General features: G+C 34.2%; 1 protein-coding gene across 11 annotated transcripts in view; it reads right to left on the bottom strand.

Moving 5' to 3' along the window:
- LOC128638663 (uncharacterized) overlaps positions 1–16,569 on the bottom strand; it is a 152,819-nt gene that overhangs the window by 113,552 nt on the left and 22,698 nt on the right. For all 11 annotated transcript variants that reach the window (XM_053690778.1, XM_053690769.1, XM_053690770.1 and 8 more), the window contains exons 5-14: positions 16,272–16,508; positions 15,074–15,310; positions 13,620–13,856; positions 8,220–8,456; positions 6,756–6,992; positions 5,153–5,389; positions 4,273–4,527; positions 1,026–1,220; positions 442–627; positions 3–212 (exon numbers count right to left, since the gene is read on the bottom strand). In XM_053690778.1, the coding sequence (XP_053546753.1) occupies positions 3–212; positions 442–627; positions 1,026–1,220; positions 4,273–4,527; positions 5,153–5,389; positions 6,756–6,992; positions 8,220–8,456; positions 13,620–13,856; positions 15,074–15,310; positions 16,272–16,508 (2,268 nt within the window). The remainder of the gene's footprint in view (positions 1–2; positions 213–441; positions 628–1,025; positions 1,221–4,272; positions 4,528–5,152; positions 5,390–6,755; positions 6,993–8,219; positions 8,457–13,619; positions 13,857–15,073; positions 15,311–16,271; positions 16,509–16,569) is intronic.

Below are 16,569 nucleotides of genomic sequence, written 5' to 3' on the forward strand. Positions count from 1 at the left end.
ACGTTTCTCATTGGCCTCTGCATTCCCATTAAGAGAAACTCCTCCATCAATGTTAATCAATTTTCTCTCTTCGCTGCTGCTGACATCAGCCTGTACATTGTGATGACCAAGTCCTCCTCTAAGATTTAGTTTGGCTTTTCTCAGTCCTAGACCACCTCCATGGTTTAGATTGGAGTTTCCTAATCCTAGACCACCATTAATGTCAATCTCATCTATTTTAAAGTAAAACAAAAATATATTTTAGAAAATGAACAAAATTTAAAATATCACTTTACTTAAATACCTAATAGTATTCCAGAAGAGTAGTTTTAAGAGTTCTCTTAGACCTACAGCTTTGTTACCCTGTGCATGAATAAGTGTTTCAATTTGCACAGTACATTGAACTTTTTAATTCTCAAATAAAAAGGAATGTGTTGTAGCTGTAATGATGTTTTTATTTACCTTCTCCTGTGTCAATTTTATCCTCCTCAGATGAATCTTTATGTTCACCCCGCATCTTCCCATTGATGATTACATTTTTCTCCTCATGGCTGCTAACAACTCGGTGTCCGTTCTGATGACCCAATATACCTCCTAGATTTAAATTGACATTTCCTAATCCTAAGCCACCTTTCACATCAATCACACCTGGTTGAAAAAAAATATATTGAAACAATTTATATCTTCCAAACATCACTAACCTTAATAAAATAGTTTATCATGGAAAACTTAATGGATATCCATCTTCTTGCACAAGTGGATCAAGTCGACAAGTTGTTCAGACACATTATTGTGTTCATCTACACTCATATAGGACTATCCTATTACCAGCTACAATAAAAGCTTGATTTAGATATTGGACTTTGTCACACTTTATGAAATGGCTATGATAATATTTATAAGTATTGTTGAGATCACCCATAGACCTATGACTTTAGGATTAGCATGTGAATGAATACATGCTTTAATAAAGACAGTTACAGAAAAGAACATTTTAATCAAATAAAAATCAATTTGATGTACCTATAATGGTGTTGTTTACTTACGCTTTGTGCCTTCTCCTGAGTCATTTTTATCCTCCTCAGATGATTCCTTATGGCCACTCTGCATATTTCCATTGATGATCACCTTTCGTTCCTCATGGCTGCTAGCAACATGTTGTCCTTTCTGATGACCTAATATACCTCCTAGGTTTACATTGGCATTTCCTACTCCTAGGCCACCTTTCACATCAATCAAATCTGATCAAAATTAAAAAACAAAGAAGTCCCTTAAATATTTTAAATTAATAGCTCACATTCTTTTGAAAATACAGTAAACTATATAACAGTCATTTAAAACATAGTTTTAAAGTAGTTAATGTTTTTGACAAAATAATTTCTATTTACTAAAAATAGGCAAGTAGAGTAATAAGATATCCAAAATTATCTCACTTTTAAAACATAATTTACTTAAGAAAACAAGCTCAAATATGTATCCATTTATATTGTATTGTTGCTGTAACTAGATTGACCATGAACAGTAATTCCATTTATATTATGGAAAATAAAGTAATTCACTTTTTAAATAAAATTTATGTTTTTTTGTTAAAGTGAAGGTAAACTTTGCACGATTAGATTATTGTCAATGTAAATACTTATAAAATGAATGGTACTTTAATTCATCAATTTTTTTTATTTCATATATTTACCAAGTTATCACCTTTTTTGTCTCTATTTCTTATCGTTTCAAAAACAACCCGTTTTTTATTTTTTATTTTTCTGTCCGCTCACGTTCTTGCATCAGCCAATAGTAAGCCTGGCCGTTAGGCGGCCGTCATTTTACGTCACAACATTCCTTGACGTTCTGCGCATGCGTTGGCATTACTTCCTCTCCCTTCCAAGCCGGGCTCGCTATAGTTTAGCGCATGCGCAATTCAGATAGATAAAAGGAAATATTGCCTACGTCGTCTATTTAAAAGAAAATTGAAACAGTATCTGTGGCTGCAACCAGTTTTGATACATCTCTAACAAGCGCTGCAATTTCTTCTTTTTCTATCGCAAGTAAGTCTATATTTTTAATGTTTTAAACACTTATTTGGTTGTTTAAAATGTTAGTGTGCACATGCGCAAATTGTCTGGCAAGCGAGAACGCGCTTTTGAAGTACGTATAGAGCGGGTGGGACCGCTCTGTACGTAATAGAGTGAAAAAACAGGAAATTCATGGAGGGAGGAGCTAAGAATGGCAGAGTAGGTAAATAACAATAGTTTATAATACAATCATATATATTAAAAAAAATTAAAAAATAAATTAGCGATCATACTATATAGTATATGAGTAATATAATACATGTTACAAAAACGGGAAACTTTACCTTCACTTTAACTAGCAAATACTACCATTATGTAATACACATATTGGGCTAGATCACAAGTGGAGTACAAATGTTTGCGCCCGAGCGATAAGGGTTATATTGCGAGGGTGTGCGCTCACCAGGCTTACCGCTCGTATTACGAGTTGAATGTAAACGCAACAGTGTGAGCGCAATCGCAATTTATTCTGGAATGATTACAGCGACTTCAGATCACTGGTTAACTATTTTGCAAAACATAAAAGTTGCACAAAACACTTCAAAAATACAAAGTACACTTACACTCATAATAACACTATATATATATATATATATATATATATATATATATATATATATATATATTGCACTGAAAAGTTATAAAGGCTCAAAAATATGAGATGTCAGGATTTTAACATAGACATAAATGCATATGCATCTTTAAAATGCACATGTATGTATATATATATATTTATGTCTATATATGTGTACATATGTATTTATATATTTATATGTGTATATATGTATTTACAGACATATATACACATATAAAAACATAAATACATAAGTATATTTATATAGACATATATATAAGTGCATTGTAGCCGTTCAGTAGATGAAGACATGTAAAAGCATATTTATGCAATATTCATATTTAATAAAGGTTTTAACTATGAATTTACTGTAAATAGGTCACATTTCAATGTTCCTCTACATAGCAGAATATATTTTATATATAAATAAATAGATATTCCTATATATATATATCTGTATATATCTATACCTATATATAATCATGTATATATAGGTATAGATATAAATTGTACAAAAAACATCAGATATATGTAGAAATGTTTATTTAATAATAAATAGAACTTATTCTGTTATTATGTGGAGAACATTGGAATATGAAATATTCATATTTTCATGTTGGTTTAGCACAAATGAGAATATGCAATCGTGTTTGCGTGAGAGTGGGGAGGTTCCACTTTTTTCTCCATTGACTTCTATGAGGGAATACGTGAACATGCAAACGATATTCTAACTTCGGATTTTTGCGCTCGTCGGGTTACAGCTAGAGTGAAAACAGTTTACTTTCAACTTTGTAATACGAGCGCAACCTGACAAGCGTAAAAATATTACTTCTAGCGCAATTAACACTCAAGCGGGGGCGTTAATATGCGCTTCACTCATACTCTAGCCCATTATTGGAAAGTGTCAGGAAAAAATAAAATGTAATGTTTTTCTCTTTTTTTTTTTCTCTCCCTTAGAGGGTGGATTTATTTAGTAAATATTAAGCATCTTAGCTACTGATTATAAGTGTACGATATAATACTCTACATTTTTTCAACTTGTACTATTACAAGTGAGTAAGAATGATCCTTAGACAGTTTATGTGTGTGTAGAAACATATTTTGCCCACCAGACATGTTGTTAAGCTTTAACCTAAAGGCATAACATATTAGATAAAATAGCATTGCATAGTTTTTTACATTCATTTTATTGAATTTCAAAAAAAACACAGCATATGTTCTATATTTTTAATTGGAAACGTAATTGTATTAAAGTATATTGTTCATAAGTAGTAGGTGGCTATAGAGATCTCTTTTAAACTTATTGTAAAACAAATGTTTTATGGATTTTATGGATTTTGCAGATTGGAAAGCATTAATTAATTAAAATTACATTGCTGGGAGACATAATCTATTAAATTGACTTGATTTCCAGCAGGTTTGGTGCATAATCAATGTGACTTCCTTCTTTCCCATGCATGTAAAAATTTTAAATTATTTTTAAACTGTAGCTCTATTTACCAATAAAAAGTTACATTGTTTTATTTTTAAGATTTATGTCAGATCTAAATAATTTAAAGTTCTCCCTTTCCTATACCTGTTGCTAGCAAACACAAAACTATAAAGTTTAGATTTCATACAGATAAATCATGACTGAGACTTCCTACTTACGTTTCTCAATGGCTTCCACAATTTCCTTATTCACTGAAGATCCTCCATCAATGTTAATAATTTTTTGGTCTTCACCACTGCTGCTGATAGCACCTTGCAAATTCTCATGACCAATTCCACCTTTCACGTGTAGATTGGAGTTTCCCAGTCCTAGATTTCCTCCTAGATTTACATTGGCATTTCCTAATCCTAGACCACCTCCGAGATTCAGATTTCCATTTTCTAATCCTAGACCGCCTTTAACATCAATCAAGTCTATTTAAAAATATTTAAAATTAATTAATGTTTAAAAAATACATGTAGTTTACTAACAAGCATTAAATACAAAACCAGTAACAAAAACATGTGTGGGATATTTTACCCTACAACTAACTTGACTGTGATGAAGTTGATTGATCAAAAAATCTTTAGTATAAAAATGTATTGTTTATATCTGTAAATTTTTCTATAATTATTATTATTTTTTTTATTTATTTTTTTGCTTTTGGTTAGCAGTTTACCATTTTAAATAATAAGCATTTTTAGAAATGTTTATAAAAAGAAAAAAATGAAATATGATATTTTTGTTCATGAAAATTAACAATTGCAATTAAATTAAATGGTCATTGTAGTGCAAAAAATACATGCTCTAATTTGTTAGATGATGTCATTTTTTTCACTACTTACTATAGAACTCTAGATGTTAAATACCCACAAAGGGGTTAAACGTCATAGGTAAAATCCCAAACTGTAGCTCCCAAGCTGAATATATCCAGTGATTGTTGGGGGCAAGTTCTCATTTTCCTTCTTATTCATTGCAGATTCTTTGCTAACTGATAGAAAGTTTAATTTATAATAAAGACAAATAAAATTGCACCAGGCCTGAGGCTTTTGTACTTACGTTTCTCATTCCCATTAACAGAAACTCCTCCATCAATGTTAATCAACTTTCTCTCATCGCTGCTGCTGACTTCCGCATGTGCATTGTGATGACCAAGTGCTCCCCTAAGATCTAGTTTTGCTTTTCCCAGTCCTAGACCGCCTTCCAGATTTACATTGGCGTTTCCAAGTCCTAGACCACCTCCAAGGTTTAGATTAGCATTTCCTAATCCGAGACCACCGTTAACATCAACCTTGTCTGTTTTAAAGTAAAACAAATATATATTTTAGAGAATAAACAAAATATAAACAATTACTTTACTTAAACACTTAATAAATTTTCCCATTGTTTAAAACAAATGAATGAAATATGTAACTTATTAAACAAATAAAAAAACTGTATGGGAAAATATTTGTTCAAGAGTTAACATTGATGTGATTCTGCAATTAAGCTTGATATTATGGGGTATATTCTTACCCTTAAGGAAAGCTTATCAAGCTTGTTAATATAAAACCTCCTTAAAGAGACACTAAACCCAATTTTTTTCTTTCATGATTTAGATAGAGCATGCAATTTTAATTAACTTTCTAATTTACTACTATTATCAATTTTGATTCGTTCTCTTGCTATTTTTATTTTAAAAGCAGGAATGTAAATCTTAGCAGCCAGTCCATTTTAGGTTCAGCACAATGGATAATGCTTGCTTATTGGAGGCTTACATTTACCCACAAATAAGCAAGCATAACCCAGGTTCTCAACTAAAAATGGGCCGGCTCCTATGTATTGTTAAATAAAGGTAGCAAGAGAATGAAGAAAAATTCATAATAGGAGTTAATTAGAAAGTTGCTTAAAATTGCAAGTGTCCCTTTAAGAAGCTGTACTTCATGAGTAACAAATAATGAAAAAGTCGTTATATTGCAAAATTATATCATTTGAAAAAATATACATAACAATATAGAATTATTTATTGTGTATTGTGTATTTATTGTTCTTCAGCATTTTACGATTTACAACTCAAACAAATATATTTATAAACCGAAAATGAGCGAATTTGCCCCTTTATGGCGCACGTTAAAATATCGCTCCACTTGTAATCTAGCCCAGAATGTGTAAATGTAATTTATAATGCAGAGAAACATAATTTTAGCTGGCCTGAGACTTTTGTACTCATTCCCATTAACAGAAACTCTTCCATCAATGTTAATTAACTTTCTTTCTTCACCGCTGCTGACTTCCGCATCTGCATTGTGATGACCAAGTGCTCCCCCAAGGTTTAGTTTAGCTTTTCCCAGTCCTAGTCCGCCTTTCAGATTTACATTGGCGTTTTCAAGCCAAAACACATATTAACACATAGATATATATGTATATAATCATATACATATTTATTTACTGTGAAAACACAGTCCCCAATCACAGTCTATGCAAAAGCACTTTTCAGTGCCTTTTTTTTTCTTACACCCTACATCCCTTCACTTTAATCCCTTATAACTGCTTCTAAAAGGAACTGAACACATTATAACGGGCGCACGTTGAAATATCGCTCCACTTGTAATCTAGCACATTATGTGAAAGTTTAATTTATAATACAGAGAAATTGCACCAGGCCTGAGGCTTTTGTACTTACGTTTCTCATTCCCATTAACAGAAACTCCTCCATCAATGTTAATCAACTTTCTCTCTTCGCCGCTGCTGACTTCCGCATGTGCATTGTGATGACCAAGTGCTCCCCTAAGATCTAGTTTAGCTTTTCCCAGTCCTAGACCGCCTTCCAGATTTACATTGGCGTTTCCAAGTCCTAGACCACCTCCAAGGTTCAGATTAGCATTTCCTAATCCGAGACCACCGTTAACATCAACCTCGTCTGTTTTAAAGTAAAACAAATATATATGTAACTTATTCAAGAACATGACATTGATGTGATTCTGCAATTATGCTTGATATTATGGGGTATATTTTAACCCTTAAAGGGACACTAAACCCAAACATTTTCTTTCATGATTTAAGTAGAGAATACAATTTTAAACAACATTCCAATTTACTTCTATTATCTAATTTACCTCATTCTTTAGATATCCTTTATTGAAGAAACAGCAATGCACATGGGTGAACAATCACACAATGCATCTATGTGCAGCAACCAATCAACAGCTACTGAGCCTATCTAGATATGCTTTTCAGCAAAGTATATCTAGAGAATGACGCATATTAGATAATAGAAGTAAATTAGAAAGTTGTTTAAAATTGCATGCTCTTTCAAAATCATGGAAGAAAATGTTTTGAGTTTCATGTCCCTTTAAGGAGAGCTTATCAAGCTTTTTTTTCTATAAAACCACCTTACGGAGCTGTACTGCATGAGTAACAAATTTTGAAAAAGTCGTTATATTGCAAAATTATATAATTTATATTAAATATTGTATTTTATCATTTGTATTTATTGTTCTTCAGCATTTTACCATATACAACTCAAACAAATGTATTTATAAACCATAGTTTATTTTTGTTAGTGAACATGTGAAATACTGCTTTACTTACTAATATGCATACATATATATTGTAGTTGATCAAATAATTCAACTACTAAAGTTTTGATTTATTTTCCATTTTTTTACACATGACAAACCTATTCTTTTCTAACTGATAGAGGCCTAGACTATGAGTGGTTCGCAAAATTGCGCTTTCGCGAGCACAATATTTATGCTACACTAAGTAATACCGGAGCACTTAAATGTGTGCTGGTATTGCAAGTTAGGCACAATGTGAAGTTGACATCGCATTCGCATTGATTGGAAGCCAAAACACATATTAACACATAGATATATATGTATATAATCATATACATATTTATTTACTTTGAAAACACAGTCCCCATTCACAGTCTATGCAAAAGCACTTTTTAGTGCCTTTTTTTTTTTTTTCTAACACCCCACATCCCTTCACTTTAATCCCTTATAACTGCTTCTAAAAGGAACTGAACACATTATAATGGGTGCACGTTGAAGTATCGCTCCACTTATAATCTAGCACAGAATGTGAAAGTTTAATTTATAATACAGAGAAATTGCACCAGGCCTGAGGCTTTTGTACTTACGTTTCTCATTTCCATTAACAGAAACTCCTCCATCAATGTTAATCAACTTTCTCTCTTCGCCGCTGCTGACTTCCGCATGTGCATTGTGATGACCAAGTGCTCCCCTAAGATCTAGTTTAGCTTTTCCCAGTCCTAGACCGCCTTCCAGATTTACATTGGCGTTTCCAAGTCCTAGACCACCTCCAAGGTTTAGATTAGCATTTCCTAATCCGAGACCACCTTTAACATCAACCTCGTCTGTTTTAAAGTAAAACAAATATATATTTTAGAGAATAAACAAAATATAAACAATCACTTTACTTAAACACTTAATAAAATTTCCCATGGTTTAAAACAAATGAATGAAATATGTAACTTATTAAACAAATAAAAAAACTGTATGGGAAAATATTTGTTCAAGAGTTAACGTTGATGTGATTCTGCAATTACACACACACGCGTGCACGTGAGATCTATGAAAACAGCATCAATATGCTGTAGATCTGGAGGGTGGGAGAGAGGACTGGGGAGGGTGGGATTTTGAAATGAAGGCATCTGAGAGAGGGTGGGGGGTTGGATGTTGAGGGGGGGGGCAGCTACACTACAGCTACACTACAGAAATAAAGAAAATATTTAATAAAATTTAAAAATTAAAATTATTATTTTGCAAACTGGGTACTGGCAGACAGCTGCCAGTACCCAATATGGCGCACAATAAAGGCAGAGGGGGGGTTAAGAGCTGTTTGGGGGGGATCAGGGAGGTTGGGGGCTAAGGGGGGTCCTACAGAGCAGAAGAATTTTTTTTTTTTAAAAAAACAACCTAAAACCCCCCAAAAAACTTTTATTTTAGTACTGGCAGACTTTCTGCCAGTACTTAAGATGGCGGGGACAATTGTGGGGTGGGGGAGGGAAGGGAGCTGTTTGGGAGGGATCAGGGGGTGGGATGTGTCAGGTGGGAGGCTGATCTCTACACTAAAGTTAAAATTAACCCTGCAAGCTCCCTACAATCTACCTAATTAACTCCTTCACTGCTAGACATAATATACGTGTGATGCGCAGTGGCATTTAGCGACCTTCTAACTACCAAAAAGCAACGCCAAAGCCATATATGTCTGCTATTTCTGAACAAAGGGGATCCCAGAGAAGCATTTTCAACAATTTGTGCCATAATTGCACAAACTGTTTGTAAATAATTTCAGTTAGAAACCTAAAATTGTGAAATATTTAAAGTTTTTTTTAATTTGATTGCATTTGGCGGTGAAATGGTGGCATTAAATATACCAAAATGGGCCTAGATCAATACTTGGGGTTGTTTACTACAATACACTAAAGCTAAAATTAACCCTACAAGCTCCCTACATGCTCCCTAATTAACCCCTTCACTGCTGCGCATAATACACGTGTAGTGCGCAGTGGCATTTAGCGGCCTTCTAATTACCAAAAAGCAACGTAAAAGCCATATATGTCTGCTATTTCTGAACAAAGGGGATCCCAGAGAAGCATTTAAAACCATTTGTGCAATAATTGCACAAGCTGTTTGTAAATAATTTCAGTGAGAAACCTAAAGTTTGTGAAAAAATTTGTCAAAAAGTGAAAAAATTTTTTATTTGATCACATTTGGCGGTGAAATGGTGGCATGAAATATACCAAAATGGGCCTAGATCAATACTTTGGGATGTCTTCTAAAATATATATATATATATATACATACATGTTAAAGGATATTCAGGGATTCCTGACAGATATCAGTGTCCCAATGTAACTAGCGCTAATTTTGAAAAAAAGTGGTTTGGAAATAGCAAAGTGCTAGTTTTATTTAGTGCCCTATAACTTGCAAAAAAAGCAAAGAACATGTAAACATTGGGTATTTCTAAACTCAGGACAAAATTTAGAAACTATTTAGCATGGGTGTTTTTTGGTGGTCGTAGATGTGCAACAGATTTTGGGGGTCAAAGTTTGAAAAAATTGTTTTTTTTTCCATTTTTTCCTCATATTTTATAATCTTTTTAATAGTAAATTATAAGATATGATGAAAATAATGGTATCTTTAGAAAGTCCATTTAATGGCGAGAAAAACGGTATATAATATGTGTGGGTACAGTAAATGAGTAAGAGGAAAATTACAGCTAAACACAAACACAGCAGAAATGTAAAAATAGCCTTGGTCCCAAACGGTCAACAAATGGAAAAGTGCTCTGGTCACTAAGGGGTTAACCCCTTAATGACCGGACCATTTTTCAGTTTTCTTACCCTTAATGACAATGGCTATTTTTAAATTTCTGCAGTGTTTGTGTTTAGCTGTAATTTTCCTCTTACTCATTTACTGTACCCACACATATTATATACCGTTTTTCTCGCCATTAAATGGACTTTCTAAAGATACCATTTTTTTCATCACATCTTATAATTTAATTTAAAAAATATATAAAATATGAGGAAAAAATGGAAAAAAACACACTTTTTCTAACTTTGACCTCCAAAATCTGTTACACATCTACAACCACCAAAAAACACCCATGCTAAATAGTTTCTAAATTTTGTCCTGAGTTTAGAAATACCCAATGGTTACATGTTGTTTGCTTTTTTTGCAAGTTATAGGGCAATAAGTACAAGTAGAACTTTGCTATTTCCAAACCACTTTTTTTCAAAATTAGCGCTAGTTACATTGGAACACTGATATCTGTCAGGAATCCCTGAATATCCCTTGACATGTATATATTTTTTTTTAGAAGACAACCCAAAGTATTGATTTATGCCCATTTTGGTATATTTCATGCCACCATTTCACTGCCAAATGCGAGCAAATAAAAACAATTGTTCACTTTTTCACAAATTTTGTCACAAACTTTAGGTTTCTCACTGAAATTATTTATAAACAGTTTGTGCAATTATGGCACAAATGGTTGTAAATGCTTCTCTGGGATCCCCTTTGTTCAGAAATAGCAGACATATATGGCTTTGGCGTTGCTTTTTGGTAATTAGAAGGCCGCTAAATGCAGCTGCGCACCACACGTGTATTATGCGCAGCAGTGAAGGGGTTAATTAGGGATCTTGTAGGGACCTTGAAGGGTTAATTTTAGCTTTAGTGTAGTGTAGTAGACAACCCAAAGTATTGATCTAGGCCCATTTTGGTATATTTCATGCCACCATTTCACCGCCAAATGCGAGCAAATAAAAAAAAAAGTGACATTTTTCACAATTTTAGGTTTCTCACTTAAATTATTTACAAACAGCTTGTGCAATTATGGCACAAATGGTTGTAAATGCTTCTCTGGGATCTCCTTTGTTCAGAAATAGCAGACATATATGGCTTTGGCGTTGCTTTTTGGCAATTAGGAGGCCGCTAAATGCTGCTGCGCACCACACTTGTATTAAGCCCAGCAGTGAAGGGGTTAATTAGGTAGCTTGTAGAGAGCTTGCAGGGTTAATTTTAGCTTTAGTGTAGAGATTAGCCTCCCACCTGACACATCCCACCCCCTGATCCCTCCCAGACAGCTCTCTTCCCTCCCCCACCCCACAATTGTCCCCGCCATCTTAAGTACTGGCAGAAAGTCTGCTAGTACTAAAATAAAAGGTGTTTTTTTTTTTTGTTTGTTTTTTTTAATTATTCAGCTGTGATGGACCCCTGCCTTAACCCCCAACCTCCCTGATCCCCCCCAAACACCTCTCTAACCCTCCCCACCTACCTAATTGCCACCATCTTGGGTACTGGCAGCTGTCTGCCAGTACCCAGTTTTCCCCAAAAAATAAAGTGTTTTTTTTTTTTATTTTTAAATGTTTTTTTTTCATTTTTTCTGTAGTGTAGCTGCCCCCCCCCAGTACCCCCACCCCCCTAACCCTACCAGATCCTATTATTATTAAAAAAAATTTACTGTTTGCTGCCCCCCTCCCTCTTACCAAAATTCATTGGTGGCAGTGCCAGTGATTGCTGCGCGCGCGCGTGCACACAGCCCCCCCGCACGCTCCCGGCATCCGGCGTGCACAATGCACTTGAAGGAACCGGATGCTGGGTAGCGATGGGCCGCCCACCCTCCTCCCTGTAAGCTCCCACCCACCAACGAACGGCCCCATCGCTACCGGTGCAGAGAGGGCCACAGAGTGGCTCTCTCTGCATCGGATGCTTTTTAAAGGGTATTGCAGGATGCCTCAATATCGAGGCATCACTGCAATACCCTGAGAGCTGCTGGAAGCGATTGCGATCGCTTCCAGCACTCTCTTAGACAACTGACGTACCAGGTACGTCCATTGTCACTAACTGCAAGTTTTTGCAGGACGTACCTGGTACGTCAGTTGTCATTAAGGGGTTAAAGGGACACTAAACCCAATTTTTTTTCTTTCATAATTCCGATAGAGCATGCAATTTTAATTAACTTTCTAATTTACTACTATTATCAATTTTGATTCGTTCTCTTGCTATTTTTATTTTAAAAGCAGGAATGTAAATCTTAGCAGCCAGTCCATTTTAGGTTCAGCACCATGGATAATGCTTGCTTATTGGAGGCTTACATTTACCCACAAATAAACAAGCATAACCCAGGTTCTCAACTAAAAATGGGCCGGCTCCTATGTATTGCTAAATAAAGGTAGAAAGAGAATGAAGAAAAATTCATAATAGGAGTAAATTAGAAAGTTGCTTAAAATTGCAAGTGTCCCTTTAAGGAGCTGTACTGCATGAGTAACAAATAATGAAAAAGTCGTTATATTGCAAAATTACATAATTTGAAAAAATATACATAACAATATAGAACTATTTATTGTGTATTGTGTATTTATTGTTCTTCAGCATTTTACGATTTACAACTCAAACAAATGTATTTATAAACCGTAAATGAGCTAATTTGCCCCTTTATGGCGCACGTTAAAATATCGCTCCACTTGTAATCTAGCCCAGAATGTGTAAATGTAATTTATAATGCAGAGAAACATAATTGCACCTGGCCTGAGGCTTTTGTACTTATGTTTCTCATTCCCATTAACAGAAACTCTTCCATCAATGTTAATTAACTTTCTTTCTTCAACACTGCTGACTTCCGCATGTGCATTGTGATGACCAAGTGCTCCCCCAAGGTTTAGTTTAGCTTTTCCCAATCCTAGACCGCCTTCCAGATTTACATTGGCGTTTCCAAGCCAAAACACATATTAACACATAGATATATATGTATATAATCATATACATATTTATTTACTGTGAAAACACAGTCCCCAATCACAGTCTATGCAAAAGCACTTTTCAGTGCCTTTTTTTTTTCTTACACCCCACATCCCTTCACTTTAATCCCTTATAACTCCTTCTAAAAGGAACTGAACACATTATAACGGGCGCACGTTGAAGTATCGCTCCACTTGTAATCTAGCACAGAATGTGAAAGTTTAATTTATAATACAGAGAAATTGCACCAGGCCTGAGGCTTTTGTACTTACGTTTCTCATTCCCATTAACAGAAACTCCTCCATCAATGTTAATCAACTTTCTCTCTTCGCCGCTGCTGACTTCCGCATGTGCATTGTGATGACCAAGTGCTCCCCCAAGATCTAGTTTAGCTTTTCCCAGTCCTAGACCGCCTTCCAGATTTACATTGGCGTTTCCAAGTCCTAGACCACCTCCAAGGTTTAGATTAGCATTTCCTAATCCGAGACCACCGTTAACATCAACCTTATCTGTTTTAAAGTAAAACAAATATATATGTAATTTATTCAAGAACATGACATTGATGTGATTCTGCAATTATGCTTGATATTATGGGGTATATTTTAACCCTTAAAGGGACACTAAACCCAAACATTTTCTTTCATGATTTAAGTAGAGAATACAATTTTAAACAACATTCCAATTTACTTCTATTATCTAATTTACCTCATTCTTTAGATATCCTTTATTGAAGAAACAGCAATGCACATGGGTGAACCAATCACACAATGCATCTATGTGCAGCAACCAATCAACAGCTACTGAGCCTATCTAGATATGCTTTTCAGCAAAGTATATCTAGAGAATTACGCATATTAGATAATAGAAGTAAATTAGAAAGTTGTTTAAAATTGCATGCTCTTTCTAAATCATGGAAGTAAATGTTTTGGGTTTCATGTCCCTTTAAGGAGAGCTTATCAAGCTTTTTTTTCTATAAAACCTCCTTAAGGAGCTGTACTGCATGAGTAACAAATATTGAAAAAGTTGTTATATTGCAAAATTATATAATTTATATTAAATATTGTATTTTATCATTTGTATTTATTGTTCTTCAGCATTTTACCATGTACAACTCAAACAAATGTATTTATAAACCATAGTTTATTTTTGTTAGTGAACATGTGAAATACTGCTTTACTTACTAATATGCATACATATATATTGTAGTTGATCAAATAATTCAACTACTAAAGTTTTGATTTTTTTCCCATTTTTTATACATGACAAACTTATTCTTTTCTAACTGATAGAGGCCTAGACTATGAGTGGTTCTCAAAATTGCGCTTTCGCGAGCACAATATTTACGCTACACTAAGTAATACCGGAGCACTTAAATGTGTGCTGGTATTACAAGTTAGGCACAATGTGAAGGCGACATCGCATTTGCATTGCTTGGAAGCCAATACACATATTAACACATATATGTATATAATCATATACATATTTATTTACTTTGAAAACACAGTCCCCATTCACAGTCTATGCAAAAGCACTTTTTAGTGCCTTTTTTTTTTCTAACACCCCACATTCCTTAACTTTAATCTCTTATGACTGTTTCTAAAAGGAACTGAACACATTATAACGGGCGCACGTTGAAGTATCGCTCCATTTATAATCTAGCACAGAATGTGAAAGTTTAATTTATAATACAGAGAAATTGCACCAGGCCTGAGGCTTTTGTACTTACGTTTCTCATTTCCATTAACAGAAACTCCTCCATCAATGTTAATCAACTTTCTCTCTTCGCCGCTGCTGACTTCCGCATGTGCATTGTGATGACCAAGTGCTCCCCCAAGATCTAGTTTAGCTTTTCCCAGTCCTAGACCGCCTTCCAGATTTACATTGGCGTTTCCAAGTCCTAGACCACCTCCAAGGTTTAGATTAGCATTTCCTAATCCGAGACCACCGTTAACATCAAACTTGTCTGTTTTAAAGTAAAACAAATATATATGTAACTTATTCAAGAGTTAACATGACATTGATGTGATTCTGCAATTATGCTTGATATTATGGGGTATATTTTAACCCTTAAAGGGACACTAAACCCAAACATTTTCTTTCATAATTTAAGTAGAGAATACAATTTTAAACAACATTCCAATTTTCTTCTATTATCTAATTTACCTCATTCTTTAGATATCCTTTATTGAAGAAACAGCAATGCACATGGGTAAACCAATCACACAATGCATCTATGTGCAGCAACCAATCAACAGCTAATGAGCCTATCTAGATATGCTTTTCAGCAAAGTATATCTAGAGAATGACGCATATTAGATAATAGAAGTAAATTAGAAAGTTGTTTAAAATTGCATGCTCTTTCTAAATCATGGAAGAAAATGTTTTGGGTTTTATGTCCCTTTAAGGAGAGCTTATCAAGCTTTTTTTTTTATAAAACCTCCTTAAGGAGCTGTACTGCATGAGTAACAAATATTGAAAAAGTCGTTATATTGCAAAATGATATAATTTATATTAAATATTGTATTTTATCATTTGTATTTATTGTTCTTCAGCATTTTACCATGTACAACTCAAACAAATGTATTTATAAACCATAGTTTATTTTTGTTAGTGAACATGTGAAATACTGCTTTACTTACTAATATGCATACATATATATTGTAGTTGATCAAATAATTCAACTACTAAAGTTTTGATTTTTTTTTCCATTTTTTTATACATGACAAACCTATTCTTTTCTAACTGATAGAGGCCTAGACTATGAGTGGTTCGCAAAATTGCGCTTTCGCAAGCACAATATTTACGCTACACTAAGTAATATCGGAGCACTTAAATGTGTGCTGGTATTACAAGTTAGCACAGAATGTGAAAGTTTAATTTATAATACAGAGAAATTGCACCAGGCCTGAGGCTTTTGTACTTACGTTTCTCATTCCCATTAACAGAAACTCCTCCATCAATGTTAATCAACTTTCTCTCTTCGCCGCTGCTGACTTCCGCATGTGCATTGTGATGACCAAGTGCTCCCCCAAGATCTAGTTTAGCTTTTCCCAGTCCTAGACCGCCTTCCAGATTTACATTGGCGTTTCCAAGTCCTAGACCACCTCCAAGGTTTAGATTAGCATTTCCTAATCCTAGACCACCTTTAACATCAACCTCGTCTGTTTTAAAGTAAAACAAATATATATTTAAAAAAATAAATTAAATATAAACTTTATATAG

Source organism: Bombina bombina, chromosome 8, assembly GCF_027579735.1.
Source record: "Bombina bombina isolate aBomBom1 chromosome 8, aBomBom1.pri, whole genome shotgun sequence".
Lineage (NCBI taxonomy): Eukaryota > Metazoa > Chordata > Amphibia > Anura > Bombinatoridae > Bombina > Bombina bombina.